Source organism: Drosophila miranda, chromosome XL (assembly GCF_003369915.1).
Source record: "Drosophila miranda strain MSH22 chromosome XL, D.miranda_PacBio2.1, whole genome shotgun sequence".
In the NCBI taxonomy this organism is placed as follows: domain Eukaryota; kingdom Metazoa; phylum Arthropoda; class Insecta; order Diptera; family Drosophilidae; genus Drosophila; species Drosophila miranda.
Window position 1 is genome coordinate 20,033,953 of NC_046673.1, and position 25,226 is coordinate 20,059,178.

Consider the following 25,226-nt stretch of genomic DNA (forward strand, 5'->3'; position numbering starts at 1 on the left):
CAAACAAAAGCTCTGTTTTCCATCCGAATACAATCGCAGGCTGAAGGATTACCTGAAGGATTTGCACTAAGGTATAAGGTCCTCACCGCGGAAGCCATCATGATATGATAGTGCGATGAGTGGAAGCCAGCCGGATATTTCGCTAAATTAGAGTCAGACAAATACGAATACTCCCTTAAGTATTGTTCAGATATGTATATATGGTATTTACACTCGTAGTACATAGCCCACATATCATTCCGACTTACAGTTCATTGTAATAACTATTCTTCTGGATTCAATAACATTAAGGTTTATTTTGATTCGCATAGCAGCTGGTAATTGAAATGCATATTAGAGCCCTGCCTGAACAGGCAACCGAATCGATTCGGACTCGAACCGGAATCGCTATCCGCTTGGTTCGATCAGCGTCTCAGATTTGTCATCGAATCCTCGCCGTAAAACGGAATGAATCCGAGTGGGCATAGCCGAAGGCACACGAACTCAGTGTCATGCTTCGAGTCATTTCAGAGGTATGCAAACTAATCCGCTGTGCTCGTACTCGGTTCAGTTTTGTAGTGACTCGGGGTGATCCGAATCTGACTGAAGGCAGGATTCGTAATGAGCGAATGAGGGCTCCAAAAACGATGGTATATATGCATGTACTCAGTCGATGGATACATCGTATATGTATGTACATATACTTATCCGATGTTTAACGACAGAATGGGTGGGGTATTTACTCGAGTACGAGTCTTACTAGGAGTCGTGAGCGTGAGAGAGAGGAACGATGATGCATACCATACCGGAAAACGCACTCTTTACTGCTAAGCTACTCTGTGTGAGAGCAAATAAGTCAATTATTTATTTGTTTACTATTATTATTGTTACTTTACTACAATTACAACTGATTTGAGATATTCATTGAAAAAGATCAGTTTTCAAATTATTGAAATATGATCTAATCATTTTCATGGCACACCTCTATTAAATTGATTCGAATGTTATTAATGAACAGGCGATAATAAAAACTACCCAGGCCATATAATAAATAGCAAGTAATAATAACAAGCTGTTAGTGCATGGATTAATTGATTGGTTTTTGTTTTTAGGTTTTCATGTATTACGGAATGAAATTCTGTCAGAGTTGTGCAACACATTTCGTCGCCTGCAGCTGCAGGCCTTTTTCCAAGCCCATCCCAAAAGTCGATTCTTTGGGCCAATGAAAATTTGCCCAATTTAAATTATTTATGTATTTATGCTCTGGGGGCTTGGGGTGTCTTGCATTGGGTTGGCATAAGACACACGAAATTTGATATGCATATTCCCTGCCTTGTTAATTATTTAATTTCTCCCCAACTAATCTCCCTCTCTCTCGCTCGCTCTCGCTCTCTTTCTGGAAATGAATATATTCACATTAACAAACATCGCCTCCCATTAGAGGGCCATCGGAGGGTCGATTTACATACTTATTGTTTATGCATATTGTTGAGATATTTATCAATATTAAATTTGTGCCATATCCAAGGGCTGGAGGGTAGAGGATCTCTGGGCTGGGGGTAGCAGCCACAAAAGCCCCCTCCGTCGAAATATTTGGCAAAGCTGCAGAGACTGATGAAAACCAACAAAAGCACATAACACCAGACCAACAAAACGACAATGAAACGAAAACGAAAAGGGAAACAAAAATGATTATAGAAATGCTCGTGTCAAGGGGGACGATCTAAGAGTTATCACAACTAATATAATTCGAGAGTCTGAGCTGAAGAGCCGCGCTCCAAGCTCTAGCCCCTTATGTTGCTAAGACTTATGGAGCCGCTCTCGCAGCACCCAATACCGATCTACAAGCCAAATGACGGATGAGCTAGAGTCATCCGTCGGACCACTAATTGATACATAAAACATGGATCGTATCGTCTACGGATCGACAGCGAAAGCGACCGGGGCAGCCAGAGCGGCGACCGACCACTGCCAGAGTGGAAGAGGGGCATGGAGGTGCATGGAGGGGCATGGGGGGGCATGGAGGGGCATGGAGAGGGAGAAGACAGGTGGAGGGAAGTAGGAAGTTTGAGGCGTGTTCAAGTTGCTTGTTTTTGAGGGGGGAGCTTAACACAGTCGATTCGACTGTCATTGATTGCCATCATCATTGATCCGGGCCTAAACTGAAACTGAAACTGAAACTGATTTGGTAATCGAGGAATACCTCTGGTTCCGTGTCCATGCGACAGAGTTGATTACGATTTAATGGGGTTGCTTCCGACTGAGTGAACTCTGACCTCGTTGGCCGCCTGGACACGTGCAAGCCAGGGTACAATAATTATTTCCATGCAACGTTTGATTAGCCCAGTTTTGACACCAATCAATCTCTCGATGGATCGAAAAATCGATCGTTTGACCCGACAAAACTCTGCTCTGCTGACAATTCGTTTACAAGTGTCCTTCAGCTACTGTGCTGGCACCTTGCCTTTCACTTGGGGTCTTGAGGCCTTCATTTTGTTGATATTCGTACGAAAAGAGCGGGGGAATAACCCCACAAAATACACATTTTCGACGGAGCGCCAGCATTGATGAAAGACTGATGTGTGTACCATAAATTAGTACTGATTTAATGCAAGTTACTATCTAGAAAAGTATCGATAGCTAATCATATTGATCTTTTATGAATTCTGAATTTTAAATCAGTTAAGGTGTTCGTGTGAGTTTTAATATATGTTATTGTTTTGTCGGTGACAATGAAACGATTTTTTGTTTTGAGCCCAATTTAAATACTATAATGTGGCATGTGTTTGTATCGTATCCAAGTTCGTGTCTGTTTGTTTTCTGTATGGCAATCCATTGACAAAAGATCGCGAGCGAATTGTGTGCGAAATGCCAAAAAGTCAATCAAAAAAGATCAACAATAAAAGATCGACAGCCCCTAAAACAGTTAATAAGATTTATTGCGTGTGGAACAGCTGTTAGCGCAACTGCCGCATGGATTTATCGTTCAACATATTTTTGCCTAATATAGGCAAAAATTTATTGCTTGCGTAATTATCATCGTTTAGTAACCCCGAAACTGTCATAGTTTCGCAATATCATTAGCATACAGGCAAACTCCCTTACGTATGTATAAGAAGGAGTGGCCCATTGCAGTAGCAGCGGTTGGGCGACGGAGAACATTATACGAGGACCACCGGTCCAGCGACGCGCTCTCTTTCGGGTCTCAGCATTACTGAGAGCGCCCTGACACCATGATTGATGAGAGCTGTACTGAGCCAAATAAGACCCGAAAAGAGAGCGCGTTGCGGGAGCGGACCACCTTGTATAATTTTGTCATGAGCATAACGAGATCAACAGCAGAGAAGGAAGGCACTGCAGAGAAGAAGCAGCACGTCAGAGAAGGTGAGCAACAGAGAACATTCGTAAAAGGAGAAACCGACGTAATATTCAGTAGTAACAGCCGAAATCAGTCGAGACCGAGCCGTGCAGTTTAAAATAATTGTTCTCACCCGTACCAGTCCACCGCGATTGAATATTATCAATAAGCTATCAATCAAAAAATATCTTACATTCATAACGATTAAAGATTGTGGAAACCTATACATAAATGTCTATAAACTCGTGCATATAAAGTCATATCTGTCATCGAAAGAACTAGAGACCAGATACCCCGCAGCTCTATGGAAACTTCCAGACACGCGATCTCTGATAAGATAACCATATCCTTACAAGATTAATGCATTAATACTGGTATAATCACAAATTACGAATATTTATTTGCAATTTGAATGATGGTATTCCATTATTTACCATGGGAATCAGCCGTGAAATTGTTATTGATTTTGTATTGGTTCAGTAGTTTGCGTTTTTAATTAATCAAAATAAATTATTGTACAGCTTTAGTAGCCTTTTAAATTACTTGCTAAAAGTATTGGAACGATTGGTAAGAAAATCTAAGAAAAACACTACTGGATGTATGGGAGGATGGTACTATTGTCATGGTGTGAGGAACAACTCCCACATCTACTAAGAAATGGCTAAAAAATAAAATAAATAAAAGCATCAAGTCTGTTTGGTCCATTTTGCTATCGTTTTCATAATTCGGTTGTTTTCCTCGATGTTCCTCCCGATGTAACCGACTATTCAGCGTTATTGCGCTTATTCCGATATCGATAGAAAACTTGCGGCAGTGGCGATCATTGGGGTGTAATACACTGACGTTCCACATTGTCCCAAACATATTTTGGGAAATATTGTATCTGAATGGTTTAGATATTATGAAATAGAGATACTTTTGATTATAATATGCGAACAGATACTATTATTATCGACTATCGAATGTACGCACGTGTGCGATCCAATTCCATTTAACAGCTCTTGTTCTCTCCCACGCACACGACACGCTTAGCGGTACACTGTTGACACAGCTGTTTTGTCCCGTTATCCATTCATGTGGTTATCATTGGAGTGGAGACATAGAAGGCCACGACAGCCTCTACTGGTGGGGGAAGAGAGGGGGAAGAGCGAGGAACGGAACAGTACTCCCCCAGTAAAACACACGTTATCCTCTTTTTGCTATCGAATTGTGGATTGCATATATTTAAAAAAACATTCTGTTTCCGGGTGGGGGACAAACAACAAAAACTATTACATGTCGTTGCGATTCGGTGTACGGTGAACGGGGGGCAGGGCTGCACCACGCAAAAGCAGAAGAAAGGCCCAAAAGGAATGGATAATGGATACATTTGTGGATAAGGCGCCAAGGCAACGAGAGCACTTATCGCAAGAATTTAAATTGAGAGAAATGGTTATTTTATGATGCACTCTTGTATGATGCACTCACAGCCCTCAGCTCACACTCCTCCTCGCTCCTGGCTAGGCGTTGACCGTGCCGGCGCTCGCCGTGCGCCCCGTCTTTTGATGGAGGCCCGTCTCTTACAGGCGGCCGTAGTGCGCCTGGCTGGGCTTGCGGTCCGTAAAGAAGTTGCGCAGCACCATAATCTGGGTGATGCCGATCAGGACAACGGCCGCCGTCTCCAGAGATGACCAGACCATGACGCGCTGGTTGAGATCCTCGGCTCGCTTGCGGCCCTGCGCCTCGCGCAATCGATGATGCGTCTGCGCATCGAGTATGTCGTTGAGGCCCTTGTGTATCGCCTGCGACGAGGTCTCCATCTGGGTGAGGACCGTGGCATGCTCATCGACGCCGGGTAGGGCTGGTTCGTCGCCCACCTGGAAGTCCACGTAGACGATTTTGTGTGAAAAGGCTGAGAACTGGTTGCCAAAGCAGGCCGTGTATACGCCCGTTGTCTCGGCCACAAACTGGTGACTATCGAAGGTGGCACGCTCCAGCTTGTAAATGACTTTGCCCTGTGGATCCTTCAGATGGACATCCACATCTAGCTGCCCGCCGGCCGACACCTGGAATTCGAAATAGGCGCTGGTGTTGCGCTTGATCTCCTCGTAGAAGCAGTCCTCCGCATTGTCGGCCAAATCGAAGGTGAACTCCACCCCGGCAGCACACTGCAGAAGGGCGGCGGCGGCGAGCAAGGCCAGCACCAACTTGTCGGCGGTCTGTGTGTATTTCGTACTGCCCATCATACTGGCTGCTGTTTGCTGCTATTTGGTATGCCGCTGGCTGGAACTAAACGTAGTCTAAGCGTTAACGTCGCTATGCGTCAGTATTCTCGGGTTGGGCACAGTTCTCGTCCGCTGCCACGAAGCAGCTGGCGGGGTCAGGTCCGTACTTCTCGTGAATATTGATGGGGTTCGTTGGCGCTTGCTTGCCGTAAGCGGGAGATAGCAACTGCAAAAAAATACACGAAAAACGATGGGTTAGTACCGGGTTTACTGATTTTCCGCTTGTTCATTCGATTTTACTTGCTAGTTTTTCCCACCGACTGATTTTCTGCTACTTACGCCGTTTGTTTGTCAATTGTTAAATGCTAAAAAAATAAGAGTGAGATGAAAACACTAAAATGTTCTGACACGTGTCAACACTCTTTTTGACGCAGCCTTACCAGCACTGGGGAACACGTATGTACTGTGCAGCCCTGGCAGAACAGCTGATTTGGCTCTGAAAAATACCACAAGAGAATCGTATTTGGTATTTAAGTGGTGCTTTTCGACGCTTCTCAACAATGTTGGCTCAGTGGCGTGCTATTTTGTTTGTTTATTTCTGAATTTCAATTGCTCGCAGCAATCAAAGTCAGTGTGCGCTGATATCGTTGTAAACATGCCGGTGGTGGATCTAAGAGTCGACCGGAGCCTTCTCTGCCCCAACTTCGATGGCTACAAGCTCTCGTTCGACCCGGTGCCGGTCATCCAGCAGGAGCTCCTGGCCACGCCACCGCTCAAGCTGCTGCCACACTCCGATCAGTACTCGCTTCTGCACGCAGAGGCCTTCGGCAGGCACAACATGCTCTGCCCCGATCCCTGGCTGCGCGAGAACTGCTACTACGTAAACAAGAGCCGGCAGGTTATCCTGTGCTCATACGATGGCCAGGATGGGAGGCCGCGCCAGCAGCGTGTGGTCCACACCGTGGAAGAGCAGGATCGTGGCGATGGCTACCAGCAGTCGGGCGGAGCCTACAACTACACGCTGCGCTTCGTCTCGGAAAAGTACTGCGTGCTCTGCGATGGCATCACAATGTATTATCTCTTCGACACCGGCGATCGTTCGCGGGCCAGCTCCACCGCGTCCTGGCAGCTACTCACCAGTACGCAGATTAACCAGGAGAGCGCTAATCGTGGCTTTGTGTTGTACGATGCTCGCCTGGACGTTATACAGGAGCGCAAACAGATTTCCCTGCTGGCCGGCCATGTGGGACGTCGGGTGTCGCCGCGTTCCGATCATGCCGATACATTCTTTATGGACCTAACCTGGGGCTGCTGGACACAGCAGCCAATGCCCAGTGACGCGTGGTCGTACAGTGTTCGCGAGGAGCTAGACACGACTGGATCCATCTACTATTGTGCCTTTGAGCCGCGTGCCGAATCCGTGGTCTTCTCCACCAATCGCGACCTGCTGACAAAATCCCAACGTGCAGCCGCAGTCTCCGCTGCAGCGCAGCCAGCCGCACAGAATGGCGAGGATGTGGAAATTGCGGCTACCCCACCATACACCTGGACGCAGACAGACGAGGATGTGCTGATCCGTTTCCGCCTGCCCGCGGGGGCCACGCGCAATGACTTCAACATTCGCAGCACCAGCCATCAATTGGAGGTGGAGTGCCTTGCAGAGATTCTCTTGACTGGAGCACTCTATGCCAACGTAGACAGTGACCTGACCACCTGGACGATAGAGGCTGATTCCTTACAGCTGACGCTGGTCAAGCAGCTGCAGCAGAGCTGGCCACATCTGCTCTCGGACGATGAGGCCGCCCCTCCAGAGGGCGAGGCGGATGTAGACCCACTACCAGATCGCTCTCTGCCGATACCAAATCTGGAGGATCCCATCGAGGACTGCGACTTGGGACTTCCCGATGTAGACGTTAAGCTGGGTAAGCCGAAGGGTTCTTGCCGAATGGCCTTGCCAATGCTAATGACTATGCTAATCTGTGCCCCCTCTCCATGACAGTGCGCTTTAATTTGGAAGCCAGAGAGATAACCCACACAATTTTCTTGGGATCGACGCCGCCACTCTTTACAACGTCGCTGCGTGCCGGCTTTCCGGCCGCCTTTGCCACACGGCAGGGCGTAGATGCCTCGTTGTGGCTGCAGGTGTACCAGCCGGCCAAGCCGGGCGAGTGGACCGTGCGCCATGAGGGAAATCTGCACGCCTTCGCATATGTGCAGGCGTCCAAGGAGCAACGCAAGTTCACAGACTGCTGCCCCGACCTAGACTACGCTGTGATCTGCGAGGGCCTCCGCCACGTGCTTATCTACAAATCGCGCTACGACTCGGCAGGAGGGCTGCGCAAGCGCAACGGGCCACAGGTGGTTATTGGGAAACAGCATATGGTCTCCATCAGCGACGAAGTGGGGGAAATACTGGGCCTCTCCACAGCCAGAAATGTTATTACTATCCTCACCGAAAAGGCAGTCCTGTACTTGCAGGTTTGAAAATGAAAATAACATCTGACCATGTATAATTAATTGAAGTTTTTTTTATTAAAATGCATTTCTCGGCCATAAAATGTACTGTTGAAAGTCGCTCAGCGTGGGTGGTATATTTTTCAACACTTGCCTCAAAAAAACATATGGTGAACAGTGTGGCCAGGCCCTCGACAGGGAAGTGGGGGAAGGTGGCAACTCCAGCTGATAGGGTTGCCAATGGTTGCGGGGGCACAACGTGACGATAACATGTACAACTTTTTTTACATAAATAGCCGCGCAGTTAAGTGTAGCGTTTTATTGTTTTTGGAATTCGTTTGTGTTAATATCTCGTTGCGGTACCAACGCTGACAGCAGTAGTCCCATCCAGAACAATTATAACATCAAACGTAATATACATAAATCCGTCGGTAGTAAATCGTGTAAAAGAACCAGTAAACAGTGTGCATTCGAGTGGAATTATTGTGAAATACTTTTGCGGCCGTAAGCATTTGGCACATACGGCCCTCCCCACACACCCCACTCCACCTCGCCCACACTCACTTCAACCCATACACTCAACTCACGCCATTTCCACATGCACACCGCACCGCTCCGCTCCGCGTCTTCTAATTAAAAAAAAAAGAGGCACTTCTACTGTTCCTCCCCGCACCATTCCACCCGCCTATCAGTGTTCGGGAGGGGGGGGGGACTGTGACGGAGCACGTTTTGCATCAGTCTCCGCCGCCGCTCCTGTGGTGGTTCCGGTAGAATCTGCATTCTATTATTAACAACATTTTTGTGTGGGAAACTGCATATCTGTTTACACGACGACACGAGGGGAGCAGAGCAAGCAGCTGACGTCGCAGTCGCAGCTGTAACGGGAGGCTCTCGACCGTAGACACCGGAGAGCGTATCACCTTCACTCACAAGACAAAAAACAAAAAAAACACAAAAAATCAAGCGACCTGCACATTATTTTGTATTTTCTTGTTCATATTTTTTTTAAATAATTTGTGAAAATATACATATATTTAAAGATTGGTAGAAGCGTTCTGACAAGCCCACACAACACATGCCACAATACATATGTATGTATGTATGTACATGCATACATAGGTTCGTAATTAACAAATTGTGAACTGCAACAAAAGAGAAACCAAACCAAACCAAACCACAAACACACAAAACAAAAGAAAAACAGCGGGAAATTCGGCAAATTTCTGACCATTCTATTGGGGGGGTGGTCGTTACACAATCCCCGCCAATTGCAACAACAAATCATCAGCAGCAGCAGCAGCAGCAACGGAACGAGGTCATTTTTGTTTGTGCCGCTAGTTTTTCCGATTTGACGCCAGCCAGCGCCGACGTCGCCCAGAGCAACAGCTGAGAGACACAGAGGCCACCAACAAACGGTTTTATTTATTTCCTATTGGAGCGCACGCGTCAGTGTGTGTGTGTGTTTGTGTGTTTCTTACATACACTTTTCCCTCATCGCATTTTGCCGGTAAGTGTAGTGTTACTGTTATTGTCGTATACCCTATGCTAATATTAGAGGGTAGCACTGTTATGGGTGGAAATGAAAGATCTTTAATCTGCTACGTGCAGATATGACGAACTGCCAAATATCGTATCGCCTATCAAAAGCTGTCATATGATCGGGTTTTTTTTTCTAAAGATAACCCCAAGATAGCACCGAACCCCCCCAGGGACAGATGGTTCTGGAAGGGTAACAGATCATTCGGCTTGTCTGCCTCTGTCTTGTGCTCAATAATAATAATGAGTGTGTGTGTGGTTGGGAACCATCGACTGGACGACAAGTTTTATAATGATTTTGTTGGTTTGGGGCATGGCCTTGGCCTGAAGTCGGTGCCGGGGCCTGTCGGCTAGATAATTGTTTTTTGGTGGCTAAGTTTTTTGTTTCTTCTCTGTGTGTGTGTGTTTGTGTGTAAATGCGTAATTAGGAGCCCGAGAGAAGGGCTATTTTATTGATTCTCTATTTTTTTTGTTTTGTTGCTGTAATTACGCGGCAATTCGATTTTGTTGGTTTGTTGATTTTTGTATTGTTGCTGTTCGGCTTTTGTCCGCGCGGCGCCTAACCTTGACATTCGATTTTGCCCCCCTCACACGCACACTAGCAAAATGTACTTATGTACATATATGCATGGCATTTAACCACTGATTCTACTTCTGCTGCTCATTTCCCAGTATTTTCTATTTTGGAAGGTTCGGGCGCATGCCGTGACCAGTCGAAAATAGTCCAACACCACCTACTTTTCCGATTTGCCGAGTCATCGTGGCATTGGTATATCTTAGTTTTCACTCATTTAATTTCATATGTGGCTGGTGTGACGTCACAGATTGCTCACACGCAGCCGGTATTACCCCACTTTCTGGAATGGAATGGAATGGGATAGAACGAAGGGGCATGGGATTGGGTGCGGGTGTGTGGTTTGATAAGGATAAACGGTAAATTGATCGAGAAGTTGCCTTAAACTATTTCACCATTGAATGCAAAACTGCGGTGACGTCACAGCAGGTGCGAAAGCATTGGAATGAAAGAAATCGTGCAAAATGAGCGAGAGAGAGAGAGAGTAAAGCAACAACAGCAACAACAACATATTATCCATATCGTATTGCTTTCCTGATCTGTCATCATGATAGTGCAGAAAATCCCCTCACGAGAACATTCACATGACTCACTCACACGTGCGTTCTCCCTCTCTCCCTCTCTATCTCTCTGTATATCTCTGCCGCATGCCTATGCTTCTCACGATCAATTATTTACTTTTATGCATGTATGCGAAAGCCAATCAAAGGCCTTTTCATGTTCCGATTCCTTCTTGGTTATTGTTTGTCGTTTGTGACATTCGCAATTATTATCGCACGATGACTGGGCCGTGAGGTTAGCTAATATTAGATATCTCCTACACATAGATAATGTATACCGTACATACAGGTATTATTCTTCGGCCTTGCATTAAGTCAACCTTCGTTGAGGCAGACAGAGACAGAGACAGAGCCAGGGGTATCTAGTCCCCCCTTCTCTAATCATTATCACACCCGCCATAAAATCAACCACCATCTCCATTGGTGTGCCTTGATGTTTCGCTAATTGTTTTACAGTTACAGTGTGGGATCTCTCACCCGCATATGCATGCACGTTGAACCAATCTCTCTCTGCCATCTCCCATGGGATGTTCGCGTTCCAAAATTCAATTTCTTATCGGCTTTCATAACATTTTAAAGCATACTCATCGTGATCATGACTAAGAGAGATCAGATCATGCCCCAAACTGCCGCCACAGACAAGTTCCACGCGTGTGACCGTTCGCCTATGGGAACAATGTCATTCAATGCCGAATTAAAATTCCTTTCAAGTGTGTCCCCTCGCCAATTATGGCCGTGTCCTTGCGTCGCCAGGAAATGCAATTAAAACAACAACAAAAAATGCGATAAGTCACAGTTTTGTTACTCTGTTGATTGCTTATGGAATTTGCACTTGCATTTAGTTGATTGTTTAATTGTTTCGGGAACGGAAACCTTAGCGTAGTTCTTCCCTAAGGTAACGAGGGAAACGCAGGGCAGTGCCTTAGGGGGAATCAGGATTCGAATAGCCTCGATCTTTATAGAGCGGATTTGGGCGCCACGGCACCAATGTGCTGTTTTTGTTGACACAAAACAAACACTCGTGTGTTTTTCAATTAGCAATCCAAATCGAAAATTAACGAAAAAAACTATCACAGCTGGAAGCGAAACCCAGATGTGTCACATGAGAATATTACGGTTAACGGATTACGGACTACGGATTATGGATTATGGACATCCGTGTAATACAATGCCCGAACAAGTGTTCTCTCGGGCTGCCGATCTGTTTTTTTTGCGAGTGCGTCACTGCGGACGGGGGATTCTTCTACGGCGGATGGCATTCTGCCACTTTCCCGCACTTGTTTGTTTGCAATTTGTTTGCACATTCAGTTTACGCAATTGAAAACGCAGATGTCAGATGTCAGATGTCAGCCCCCGCCCGCCGAACGATAGAACAGTCCGAACAGTCCACAGGCTGTTCTGCTAATTAAACATTGGCTGGCTCAAATTAATATACGAAAGAACACTCCAACAACAGTACATACGATAGTAGTATATTTATATGCATTCATTTGCACAAGTGCATGCCACACAATGGGCCACAAGCAGGGAAAATCGTTAGAGAATTGACAAGCACGTGTTCGTGTCACTTCTGCTACGGCGGTGGCGCCATTATTCAAATTACTCATACTCTTAATGAATAACAGATCATTCGAATATCGTTGCCATATGCTGTAATATATGTCTGTACAATCAAAGATTGGCCATCAAATTTGCCACATGGAAATGGGAGGCACTAAGAATTCGAAGGAAACGTATCCTTCAAGATGATGAGTACCCGACTAGACTAGCATAGTTCTTAGCTAGAAGAGCAGAGGGCAGTCCCAACAACCACAATAAACCCTTACCAGCGAGACTCAAATCCAAGCATCTTGCACACGACATGCATGTGGTGCTTATACCATTCACCGGCATTCCCTTTGGCAGAATTCGCTGGTGCCGTAGAACTAGATATGTATATTCGATCTAGAAGGCAATTTCGTTCTCTTAATGCCATAACCACGTAATTATTCCGTTCAGCCTCATCATATAATCGCAGTCCTGTCGTCCAACTGTAGTCTGTAGTCGCTCGATTCCCAGTCAATTAACAAATTATGAATGCATATTGAAATAATAATAATTCTCTGTCGCACGCCCTCCATTCTCATGGCTAAGGAAATACTATGTACTCCTATGAGTATTCTATACATTTTGCAGAATTTACATCCCACACACGACAGCCAATCTTGGGTTTTTGGGCTTTGGCTTTGGGTTTGGGTCCGGTCTACAGAACGGTACGGTTGCGGGGTTGCGGGGCCTGTATCATGGCCAAAACAAAATTTATTACGTCGCAATTTTCGTGTGCGACGACCGTTTTATGAGCGGCGTATACGTAATCTGTGTATACGTTATCTTGTATTATTTTTCCTATGCAACGATCAAGCAAGTGCCCGCACCCGTGCCAGTGTCCGTCCCCGTCCCCGTCCCCGTACCCGTCCCTGTGCCACCGTCGCGACGCAATGCGATGCATTATGCAAAACATTGTAACACTGTAATTGTTTGATTTCCCCATTTCCCCTTTTCCCGATTTCGTTTTCGATATTTGTATCCAAGTATGCATGCATCTCCCTTGCTGTCTGTCTAGTCTGTATATATTCGACCCTGAGAAACGCGAGAGAGAGAGAGACGGCAGAAGGCATTGCAGAATGTGTTGCTGGTACTCTCGTTTGCCCTCCATTGCACTGCACTGCACTGCTTCCTTCCGCATTCGGAATTCGATTTTTTTGGGCTCTGGGCTCAAAGAAGGAAGATCCTCCCTTTGTCCGTTGCACAAAGGTATCACATGTGCCTCGAATGGAAGATATCTTTCGGTTCGGACACATCTTGTTGGCCAAAGGTTTTGTTGGAAAATCGATAACAAAACGATTATAATTGATAACGTTGTAAATCAGTCTTGGTTTATCGTTCTCAAGGGTCTCCCAATACCCAATCAAAATATGAATCATCACGCCGATCCGTTCCGCTCCGTTCCGCTTCATTTGAAACCGAAGCCCCCCCACTGAAGAATCCCCTCTATTGATAGCACTCTGCCTCCCGTTTTACTGTTTTCATATGACAAGGCGAAAAAAAGTGTCAAATAATTGTTGATACTCGTATTGCTGCTTGCCCTTCGGTAATTTCAGTTGCGTTGGTCAGGAGCACAGCACGCCCGGACCCGCACCCAGACCGAGACCGAGAAGAGACACGGAAAGTGAGAGCCGGCGAGAGACGTGCCGCATGCTACATGTGGGAGAGACCTCCCACTGTGGGAGCGCCTAGTGACGTAGAAATTAAGGCGAATGTACTAAAATAAACGCATTTACAAAACGAATTGAACTAATTAGTGAAAGCAAAACGAAACTAAAAATAACGAGGGGGAACGTTGTGAGTTGCTGCGGACACCGCAACTCTACGGTTATACCCGATACTAAGTCAGTAAGCCTTAATAGTCTCTGAGATTTTTGAATATCCCCAGATTTTCGTCATTTGCGGGGGCGGAAGGGGGTGTGGCGAAATTTTGAAACAAACTCGTCTCGGTCCGATATATTAGGAGTGTGGATACCAAATTTGGTTGCTCTAGCTTTTGTAGTCTCTGAGATCTAGGCGCTAATGTTTTACTCTAAGCAAAGCCGCCTATGCTACGTGTGTGTTAGAGAGAGACAGGGCGAGAAAAAATGAAATTGTTTTCTTGATGCTGGCTATAATAATAATACGATCCAATTCAGATTCCGCAGTCTTAAAGATATGGTCATTCTCTACAACTCTACGTTTTTGGTTTTCTCATATCTTTAAAATTGTGGATGCCACAGATTTTCGTCCTTTGTGGGGGCGGAAGTGGGCGGGGCGAAGTTTTGAAATATTTTTGTAGCAGTGACATATCACAGAAGTCTGGATCCAAAACATCTAGCTCTTATAGTCTTTGAGCACTAGGCGCTGAAGGGGACGGACAGACGGACAGACAGACAGGGCTCAATCGACTCGGCTATTGATGCTGATCAAGAATATATATACTTTATGGGGTCGGAAACGATTCCTTCTGGACGTTACACACATCCAATTTTACCACAAATCTAATATACCCCAATACTCATTTTGAGTATCGGGTATAAAAAGAAGGCACAAATCGGACACACAAGAAAGAAACATGCGAATGACAATCGTATTCGAATGATTTTCGGTATAGATCGATCGACCGATTCCAAAGCATTTTTGCATACTCGTTTGTATAGGGATTCCTGTTCTTAGAAGACCAACTGGTTGGGTGTCTCGTCACAGAAATGGTTTTCATTTGGAAAAGTCATTCAACATGCAATCAGACTTATCTGATTATGATTCAGGCTATAAAACATCACAAAATAACTATAAATAATGTGCTAGATCGAATCCCAGAAAATTCTAGATAAAATACCAGAAAATTCTAGATAAAATACAAGAAAATACTAGATAAAATACCAGAAAATACTAGATAAAAAACCAAACAAATTCTAGGTAGTATATAGGCTCGACCTATTCATGCCGATCCAGAATACAATGTCGGATCGCAAGATTGTCTCTCAGTGTATGATCTTCAGCCTATCAGCGTACACACTAGAGCCCTGCCTGAGCCTGAACCGCTAGCCGAATGGATTCAACGGGTTTCGGTATTCGTTCGGTCGGTTAGGATCTGCGACGCTTCTCGGCTTTCGCATTCCATCAAAACGCTCGCCCAAAACGGACCGAACGAAACAAGTATCGCCATTTTTGCTGTGTTTTTCATTTGATTTTCTGCCAGAGAGAACGAGAATGGAACACACAAATTTGCAAATCTGCAATTTGTTGTTTGTGTGCCTGAAAATCTTGATTTGTTGTGGGCAAAGACAGCAGTCACGAAGCCCAAACTGTTGTTTTATTGCTTTGCAGTTTGGAAATTTAATTTTAGATATAGCAAGATAATGTTTTGCGCCAACAAAAAGCCATATATGAAGGCCGCTAAACAATGTTTCTGTGGAAAAAACCCCGTCGTATTTTTTGAGTCACTTCAGAGATTGCGAATGAAATTTGCTGATCTTCATCCGCAGTAATCGCACTCAGTGTATCGGGGCTACCCGAATTTGACCGAAGGAATGATTCATGATGATCGAAAGCATCAAAGAGGCATTAGCTTCAGGCAGGGCTCTTCCTTAGGATGTGCCTTGCCTCTCCGGTACAGGGCCGTTATTCTTGTCATTTTCCTAATCCATTTCTGAAGACGATGAGCGCGTGGCCTCTCAGAGAATATATGGCATGAGGAAAACATCTTTGCAAGAAACAAAATCTGTTTGTACAACATACAATTGCAAAAATACACGGAAACATGCCTGGCAGATAGGTCGCAACGGCAGTCGGGGTGGACGGACGGGGTAATGGTAATGATGGGGCTTAAAATCTAGTAGTTTGCTTAATCCAGAACGAGGGAAAGACAAAACGTAGTAGATGCCGTAAGCATTCCAAAGTCCCTCAATCTCTCAAGCCCCGCGGCGAGGCAATGCAATTACCAAATGAGGGGCACTTGGGCCATCTTATCTAACGTCGTATACTCCGTCCATGTACACCATATACTCGGTACTCGTTGCTCGTTACTCGTACCCGTACGTATCTGCTGAAAGTATATCATTGTATGCTGCTTTTGTGCAATTGAAGCTTATCTAAGCGCATTTGCATTGGCATTCGTCGCTCCCACACAGTGTGCGGGGTTTTTTTTTGGGCCCTGCTCTAAGTATCTCGTTTCCTGCAGGGCAGATACAGATATATCAAGCATATAGAAGCACTCCTGAACCATTTACACGTGGAATTTGTGGAGTCCCCTACTATTTGATAAGAGACTGGCCAACGATCAATGGATCGAAGTTTCCATAAGCGAACGGCAGGGGATGCTTGGATGTACGCACAGCTGTGGAACGGTATTGGGTTTCCCGTTTAATTGAAAGCGAAAGACTCTGGCACCTTGCCTCAGTGACGACCAGTTGCAATGAGTAGAGTTCCCAAAAAAGAGTCACAATTGGTGTGGAAATACTCTGCAACGTGGTGCCGACCCGACTGTTCTTTGAAGGAAACTGTTTCGAAATACATCTGTGTTTTGGATGATGGTGCGCGAGGTGCGAACAGGCGACGTTGAATCATATACGGACTTGGAACCGGCACCGCAACAAAAACTACAATACTCGTATATTTTAGCCATGATATACGGGGGGCAATCGAATTGAAATCTATGCGTTTCCTCTCCACCGCACAATTAATAATATTATAAAATTGCCTACCGCTTGATTGGCAGTTATTTACAATTCAAGTGCCACGGTTTTTGGGTATTGTTTTTCATACGAATGTACTCGCGATTCCATCCGATCCGATCCCCAATCCCCAATCCCCATTGCCCTTTACCCAGTGCCCAGTGCCCATTCCTTCCCAGCAACAATCTTTATGGTACTAAATGGTTGTAAATCTATACAAATCTATAAATATGAATAACAAAATATGTACATATATAATAAAACCCTCCAGAGTCCAGGCTCGAATATTATTAAATATAATAAATAACAGGGCAAATAATTCGAGCAGCACTCGATCGATTTCAAGTGGAGGCCCGTGGATCCCGAAAACCGAAACCCCAATCCCCATGCAGTTGGCGACTCTCAAGTTGACGTCGCGTCGCGTCGCGACAGTCGGGCGTTCATTTATGGGCCCCCCTCCACATAGATATGGCCACGATCTGGATCGTTTTCCCCCGCTTTCCACTCCACAATGCTCCACAAATGGTTTTCATCAATGGTGGATGTCGTCCGCAGTCGCTGTCGCAGTCGAAGTCGCAGTCGCAGTCGATGGTTCGGGTGTTTCGTGGATCGATGGATCGCTGGATCGTGCCACATAATAAGCTGGAGTCTGGCCGTGTATAAATTTAGTCCGCTTTCGGCAGTGAAGCTAGAACCTAGTTACAATTTCAATATCAACTAGCAAAAATAATTCCTTAGGGAAAGTGACAAAAGAAAAAGTAACAGAAAGAGAAACAGAAACAGCCAGGTATATCCATCAATGATCCTATAATATTGTTTGTTTAATTTTTAAGTGATTCAATGTGAGCGTGATATTATGTTCAAGAATAGCCTGAAAGTATCTTCCATTGAGTTGAGTCCAAAGGAGATCCTATGCAGATCTTTCACGAGCTTAAAGGAGTGTCAGAGATGGGAAGCATCCAAAGGAAAGACAACTAAATGCTGCTCAGAATGAGTTACCTTTAGAGATCTTTCGATCTTCCCATCTTCCCATCTCAAGAACCTCTCAGATCTGTCTAACTGAGCCTAGATTTTGGTACATTCCCAGGCTATTTGTGTGTCTCCACTTACAGCTATAATACTCAATTGTTTGGTTGTTTTTTGGAAAAACGTTCGCTTTGTTGTTGAAGTTGAAGTGAAAAGAGTCGTCAAGTGTTTGTGATCGATTGTGAGTGCGGTGCTCCCAAGTGGCTGATCGTAAATCTGCGCCACAATCGGCCGAGATACCTGGAAACTCTCAACGACAACAACAAATGATCGGAAATCTTTTCCGATTTCCCCAACACAACAACAGTGCGAGGAGCAGAGCAGAGTAGTATGATTCAATCAGTTTCGAGTGGCGCACGGCAACCTGTCGTCGTCCGAGGCTAAATATATACAATGAGAATACTGTAGAGGCAGACATTCCCACATACATACGGGTATATACAAACGTTTATTTGAACACCTAAGTGTATATTTGATTTCGTGTGCACGCTCACAGGAGGGGAAAAGGGTAAAAGGGGGGAAAAAGGCTGTTTGGCTTATCAATTATTTGATTAATATTTGGTTGCTTCTGTCTCTCGGACTCGCTCTCTCTCTGTCTCGCTTATCAATTAATTGAGTCAAATTCTGTAAATTGTCCGAATGTCAAAACCAAGAAGCAAACAAAGCCCATCCACATGCATCTTCGGGTGCAATAAATATACAATATACAACACGTTTACGTATATTTTGTACAGATATTAGGTAGATAATTTGATTGACAGCTGTTCGGGACCACAGAAAGACCCAGCAGCAACCCATCGGGGTATCGCCGACAGCAAAATCAATAGAATATTTACATTTTCATGCCATTATGCATATATGGTTTCTGCCCTTTAAAAATCGTATATGGAATATCTGACGAATCGCTCATTTGAGTCGGAAGCAATGTGTCCGTTTACTGGTTTACTAGCTTCCTTTTTTTATACTCGTTACTCGTTACTTTTGTAATCAAATTATTTATTTCCCCCACCAGTCTCTCTCTCTCTCTCTCTGGCTCTTATGCACTCGACGAATGTGCTCGTTACTCGTTACTTGTTTACTAGTTACCCTTTAATTATTTACTAGACATTTTGTACTCGTTGCTCGTTACTTTTTGCCCATTGTTCAACTATTTGATATGTTGACCCACCACACTTCCCAACCCATCTCTCTCTTTCTCTTCTCCTTCTCTTCTTTCTCGTCTCTTCCATTCCATTCTGTTTAATACTCGTCCGGCCGACCGAATAGAAAAATACCTACTGTCCTGTTCTGCTCAAATCAGTAGTCGTATAGTTGAAGTTTAGTTTCGTTTCGGATCGTTTTTAAATCGTCTGTCGTGTGTAGAAGGGAAAGGGACTCTAGTCCAGCGCACCACAGACTACACAGAGGCATCTAGCAAAATTGAAACATAGGAAACACACAGCAAAAGGTTCATTGGACCATGCTTCGAGCCAGATAAGCCACAAAATCCCTAATCCATCTTTGATTTTCTTTTCGTTGCAGTTTACATTATGGGTCTACTAAGCGAGGGCAGTCCACTCTCCTGGGAGGAGACCAAGGTGCTGGCCGATCATGTGCGCGAGCATGGCGTGAATCAGTTCATAAATCTCTACCACAGACTGAAGGATCGCCAGGGGGACATCCTCAAGTGGGGCGACGAGGTGGAGTACATCATTGTGAAGTTCGATGATAAGCATAAGGTGGCCCGCGTGGCGTTGATCGCCCAGGACCTGCTGGCCCAGCTAAACGAAAAGGAGATGGCCGATCCCAAGGGCGTGAAGTCGCTGTGGCGTCCCGAATACGGTGCCTACATGATCGAGGGTACGCCCGGCAAGCCCTTCGGCGGACTGATGGCCCACTTCAATCTGGTGGAGGCCAATATGCGCTATCGTCGCGAGGAGGTCACCGAGCTGCTGGCCAAGGACGAGTGCGTCATGTCGATCACAAACTTTCCGCGCCTCGGATCCCCCAACTTTACATACCCCTTGGCCCAGCCCCGTCCAGAGGATCCCCTCAGCTCGGCCCGGTCCCTCTACTTTCCCGACGAGGCAATATTCCCGGGACATCCACGCTTCAAGACGCTCACCCGCAACATTCGCATGCGGCGCGGCGAGAAGGTCTCCATCAAGCTGAAGGGTAAGCGTCTGCGACTGCGTCTGGCCAAAAAAAGCATTCACTGATCTTCATCCTCCCTCCTCCATACTCTGCAGTGTTCAAAGACGCCAAGACAAAGCTGCCCGTGGAGGGGGCACCGCCGGGCGAGCCGGATGTGGTGCTGCTGGACGCCATGGGCTTTGGCATGGGCTGCTGCTGCCTGCAGCTAACCTTTCAGGCCTGCAACATCACAGAGGCGCGTCGCCTGTACGATCAGCTGGCCCCCCTGTGCCCCATCATGCTGGCCCTGACGGCGGCCAGCCCCATCTACCGCGGCTACCTCACAGAGTCGGACTGCCGCTGGAACGTGATCAGCTCGTCGGTGGACTGCCGCACCGAGGAGGAGCGCGGCCTGGCGCCGCTCGAGAACCAAAAGTTCCGGATCGCCAAGTCGCGGTACGACTCCATCGACTCGTACCTGTCCCCGGAGGGGGCCAAGTACAACGACGTGCCCATAACCTATGACGAGCAGGTGTACAACCGCCTGGTCGAGGGCGGCATTGACCATCTGCTGGCCCAGCACGTGGCCCATCTCTTCATTCGCGACACGGTATCGCTGTTCAGCGAGAAGGTCCACCAGAACGACAACGAGGACACGGATCATTTTGAGAACATTCAGTCGACCAACTGGCAGACAATGCGCTTCAAGCCGCCGCCGCCCAACAGTTCGATTGGATGGCGCGTGGAGTTCCGCCCGTGTGAGGCGCAGATCAGTGACTTTGAGAACGCCGCCATCGTCTGTTTCGTCGTCCTGCTCACCCGTGTCATTCTCTCGTACCAGCTGAACTTTTTGACGCCCATTAGCAAGGTGGACGAGAACATGCAGACGGCACAGAAGCGCGACGCCTGCCGTGCGGAGAAATTCTGGTTCCGCAAATCATCAAAGACCACCGAACAGCGGGCGGCCCAGGCCCAGGCCAAGGGCGGGCTCCACATCAATGGCTGGCAGACACCCGAGGCGGCAGAGAATGGCAACGGCACGGCCACCAATGGCAATGGCAATGGCAACGAAGATGAGAGAGAGGAAGAGCCGCTAAACAATGGCACTTCGGCGAAAATAAATGGACATGGAAATGGCCATAGCCGTAAGGCCACGACCAATGGCACATCGAATGGCACCCTAAATGGCGACTCCACCACCTCCACCAGCACCAATGGGGTGGACAGCGATCACACCGACACAGATGATGAGGAGAACGAGCTGTTCCAGCTGCTGACAATCAATGAGATCTTCAACGGAAAGGTAGTCCCGATTCCTGACTTCTGAGTTCTGTATCTAAATCGTTGTATCTCCACAGTCGAACGTGTTTCCTGGTCTGGTTCCACTGATCCGCAGCTATTTGCAGTCCATGGAGGTAGACACAGACACCCATTGCACCATCGAACAGTATCTGCGCTTTATCGAAAAGCGTGCCGCCGGCGAGCTGATCACAACGGCCACCTGGATGCGCCAGCAAGTACTCAATCATCCCGACTACAAGTGAGTAAACCATACCCATAAACCATAACAGAAACTAAACGATCCAATCCAATCCGTTTTACAGGCAAGACTCGGTGGTCACTGAGGGAATCAACTATGACATGCTGAAGCTGATCCAGGGCATACAGGAGGGCAAGCATGTGGAGCCGGCATTGCTCGGCCAGGGCTATCATTCCAAGACCAAGACGAAAGATTTCATTCCGCCTGCCCTGCAGAAACAGTTGGCCAAGAACGGCTGCTGCGAGGACAATGACAAATGATCGAGGGAGCAGCATCAGAAACATCAGCATAAGCATAAGCAGCAGCAGCAGCAGCAACAGCAACAGCGCGCCGAGAACGCTTCAACGACGACGCGTAGGCCGGCCGGCCGGCGCATGTGATTCGGTGCCGTCTTGTGGGTCTCTCCTGTCTCTGTCGTGTTGGTTGTCTGGATCGAAATGTTTGGTGGCACATTTACACACACACACACAATACTTATCAATATTATTTCTGTAGCATAATTTATCAATTAACAATTAGTGTGCACCAAATCCTAATTGTGGACAAATGTTTCGCGGCCAAGTGTGGCCATCACCTGATGTGGCAGGGCAGGGCAGGGCAGGGTAGGGCAGGGCATGGGATTGGATATGACAGAGTGCAACAGCAAAAGCAGAACCAATGAGAATGCCAATGATGAGAAAGTCTAGCGACTAGTTGGGCCCATAGCCCTAACAATAGCAACAATGTTCTCCCTTTTATCATGTTTTATATATATATATTTTTTTTTGTATACCCGTTCCCCCCTTCCATCATCCTCCCCCTTTCGATCCCTTTAAACGTTTGAAGTACTGGTGGGGAAAACAGTGAAGAAAGAACAAAACTAAATGGAAAAACTTAAGCATACATAAATCTCAACCGAAGTGCCGTTCCACAAAAACCTCCAAGCAAGCGCATGCAATAAATAAATAAAATAATAATAGTAATATGTAACAAACAAAAAAATACATGTAATAGTTAAAAGAAGGCCAGGTTAAAGCATCTTTTTTTTGTTTTGTTTTGTTTCGTTTATTAAATACATATATATATATATATATTTATTATTCCTATTGATATATAAATGCAAGTACAATGTAATGTTGATTTTTTTTTAATTTACATACATATACAATATACATATATATATATATATATATATGCATACATATATAAACAAAAACACACATATGTCTAAATGTGGCCTGCTGTTATTAAACTATATACATACACACACACACACACACACAACGGGGAAAATGTGAGAAACTTAAGCTATTATTATTTACGTGATTGTTTCACTATTATTAAAGCCAATTGATTAATGATTATTGCAATTATTGTGACCACAAGCAAGCAAATAAAAAGGAAACATTGTTGAATCTTAATTGTACCGAAGAAACGAGTCGAGGCAGAGCACAATACTTACAATATTCTCTACAATATGCAAGCACTCAAAGGATGGGGATACGTTAATTATGGACTTTGGACACGGGAACTTTTGATAAAATGCCTTCTGCAATGCATGAATTGTACTTACAAATAAATTCTATATATTATATACCATAGTTATCGTTGTCGATAAGATAAGCGAATGCATTAGGGAAGTGCCTAGTCTTGGAAGTCTTAGAGAATTGCGAAACGGAGACGATGTTGAGAATGAATATAATGGGATGGGACGGGATGGGATTGCAGATATAATCAATCAAAAGCCCATATAACTTTACACTATATACAAACAAGGGATGTGTGAAACAACTCCACAAGCTATAGGTTTTATTCAAATTTGCTAGCCAATTTATAAGAGCGAGATCCCATCAGAGCAGTATTTTGATTAAATAGAACAACTATGTACCCAAACTGTATACTAAATACTGAAAGAAAATAAAAAATGTTTTGCAAAAGACACACAACAAAAAAAGAACAGTCTTCAAATTTGGCGCTCGATTGGTTTCAATCATCGATGGCTGTCTATTTCGATAGTATAGCAGCCGTGAGAACCAACACGTGGCCAACACACCAGGGTGATCATTTATGGTAGGCAAGCAATCATCACCACTATACATAAAATATGCAGCCAATTTCTTGAATTTGGAACAGCTCGGTTCTAATATTCAAATAAAGGTATATAGCCGCCGAATGGTACTTTCGGTCATCGCCCAAAAACATCGATATTTTTGTTATATATCAAGATATAAATCAATATATGTCTTACATCCCTATCCCCGTGCCCAAACAAGATTTCATCGACAAAATAAAAATCAAATAAAAAAGAAAAGAAAATAAAAAAACAAAGTTGGCATCGACCGCACTTTGACTTGGCAAATTCCACCGTTGAGAAGGCGTGCGACCAAATAAACCCACGCTACTCACGTAGCGCGGTAAAACAAAAAACAAAAAAGGAAAAACCGAAAATGTTTGGGTTTGTGAAATATCTATTTAAATTGCAGTTTCTTTTTATTTTGGCAGCTGTGTTGGCTGGCCTTTATCGCACGGAAATAAAGCAGTTTGCAAACAGACATGCGGCTAACTACGTGGACAAAGCTGATGGCGAGACGGTTTCGCTCCAGTTCAAAGCGGCCAACGAAAACACAGCCACGGTCCTAACGTCTGCAGAACTTTCCAAATACAATGGCGAGGATGGACAGCCCATCTACCTGGCATTGCTTGGATCCGTTTTCGATGTGACGCGCGGCATCAAACACTATGGTACCGGCTGCAGCTATAACTTCTTTGTGGGACGCGATGCCTCTGTTGCGTTTATAAGCGGCGAGTTTGAAGAGTACGACCCGCAGACTGCGGACGATGTGCTCACCCTGGAACCCAACGACCTCCTTGGCCTGGCCAATTGGAGAGATTTCTATGAGAAGGAATATGTCTACAAGGGGAAGCTGATTGGACGTTTCTACGATGAACAGGGCGAACCGACGACGTATTACCACAAGTACCTGGCGCTTTTGGAGCAGGCTCAAATAGCCAAGGCTGAGGTGGACGAGCTGCGCTCAAAGTATCCCGGCTGCAACATCGAGTGGTCTGAGGCGAAGGGAACGCGCGTGTGGTGTACCAACACGAGCGGCGATGGCAAGGAGCGAGCCTGGACGGGCTTTCCACGAAAGCTGTATAGCCGCGGTAATAAGAATTTCAATTGTGCCTGTGTACCCGAATCGGAACTAGACCAAATAGATGCCGAAGGCCAGGCGGCGCATGGCGATGCCATGTTCAAGACGTACGACAACTGTTCGTCCCGGGCCAAGGAGTGTTTCTACAGAGTGTAATCTAAGCGCACCAGGTGGAATTGTTGTAAATATTGTACTTTATTTGTAGTAAATCGAAATTACATACACTACAGCTGGTTCGCTTTTGTGGTTCCAGCTCCGCTCTGTTAGCTGCGGTGGGTTCTTTTGCGTGGGTAGTCTCTTTTTGTGCTGTTAGGCGCAGTCGCGTATTGTTTTCAATTTAATTTTCAACGTTATAAAGAAATCCAGTAAAAGCAAGTATTTAGAATAAGCCAGTTAAGTAGGAAAATTATTCATGAATCGTATAAAATTATGTGGGCATGGCTAAATGTTCTATACAGCTGAGAATATTCCACGGAAGATAAAAAACGAGAAATATGTATGATGGAACTT

The 25,226-nt window shown here is 45.6% G+C and overlaps 4 protein-coding genes across 8 annotated transcripts; 3 read left to right on the forward strand and 1 right to left on the reverse strand.

Moving 5' to 3' along the window:
- Positions 1–4,525: 4,525 nt before the first annotated feature.
- On the reverse strand, positions 4,526–5,974 carry LOC108159202 (transmembrane emp24 domain-containing protein 3). Of its 2 annotated transcripts, none has more exons than XM_017292285.2 (2): positions 5,881–5,974; positions 4,526–5,767 (listed from the first exon to the last, which is right to left on the reverse strand). In XM_017292285.2, exon 2 carries the CDS (start codon positions 5,560–5,562, stop codon positions 4,897–4,899), a length of 666 nt encoding a protein of 221 aa, XP_017147774.1. In that variant the 5' UTR covers positions 5,563–5,767; positions 5,881–5,974; the 3' UTR covers positions 4,526–4,896. The 2 variants fall into 2 exon arrangements, with proteins under 2 accessions (XP_017147774.1, XP_017147764.1); XM_017292275.2 differs by having other exon boundaries at positions 5,842–5,956.
- Positions 5,975–6,082: 108 nt separating this feature from the next.
- On the forward strand, positions 6,083–8,103 carry LOC108159197 (nudC domain-containing protein 1). The gene is made up of 2 exons (XM_017292263.2): positions 6,083–7,463; positions 7,541–8,103. The coding sequence occupies exons 1-2, from the start codon at positions 6,197–6,199 to the stop codon at positions 8,023–8,025; spliced, it is 1,752 nt and encodes a 583-aa protein (XP_017147752.1). The 5' UTR covers positions 6,083–6,196; the 3' UTR covers positions 8,026–8,103.
- Positions 8,104–8,247: 144 nt separating this feature from the next.
- On the forward strand, positions 8,248–22,343 carry LOC108159175 (glutamate--cysteine ligase). Of its 4 annotated transcripts, none has more exons than XM_017292224.2 (6): positions 8,248–8,499; positions 9,036–9,502; positions 19,455–20,087; positions 20,162–21,348; positions 21,404–21,585; positions 21,650–22,343. In XM_017292224.2, the coding sequence occupies exons 3-6, from the start codon at positions 19,463–19,465 to the stop codon at positions 21,843–21,845; spliced, it is 2,190 nt and encodes a 729-aa protein (XP_017147713.1). In that variant the 5' UTR covers positions 8,248–8,499; positions 9,036–9,502; positions 19,455–19,462; the 3' UTR covers positions 21,846–22,343. The 4 variants fall into 4 exon arrangements, with proteins under 4 accessions (XP_017147713.1, XP_017147722.1, XP_017147730.1 ...); XM_017292233.2 differs by having other exon boundaries at positions 8,248–8,405; XM_017292241.2 differs by lacking the exons at positions 8,248–8,499; positions 9,036–9,502 and adding an exon at positions 17,582–17,694.
- Positions 22,344–23,812: 1,469 nt separating this feature from the next.
- LOC108164977 (neuferricin homolog) lies at positions 23,813–24,945 on the forward strand. Its single transcript, XM_017300994.2, has one exon. It carries the CDS (start codon positions 24,012–24,014, stop codon positions 24,870–24,872), a length of 861 nt encoding a protein of 286 aa, XP_017156483.1. The 5' UTR covers positions 23,813–24,011; the 3' UTR covers positions 24,873–24,945.
- Positions 24,946–25,226: the final 281 nt, after the last annotated feature.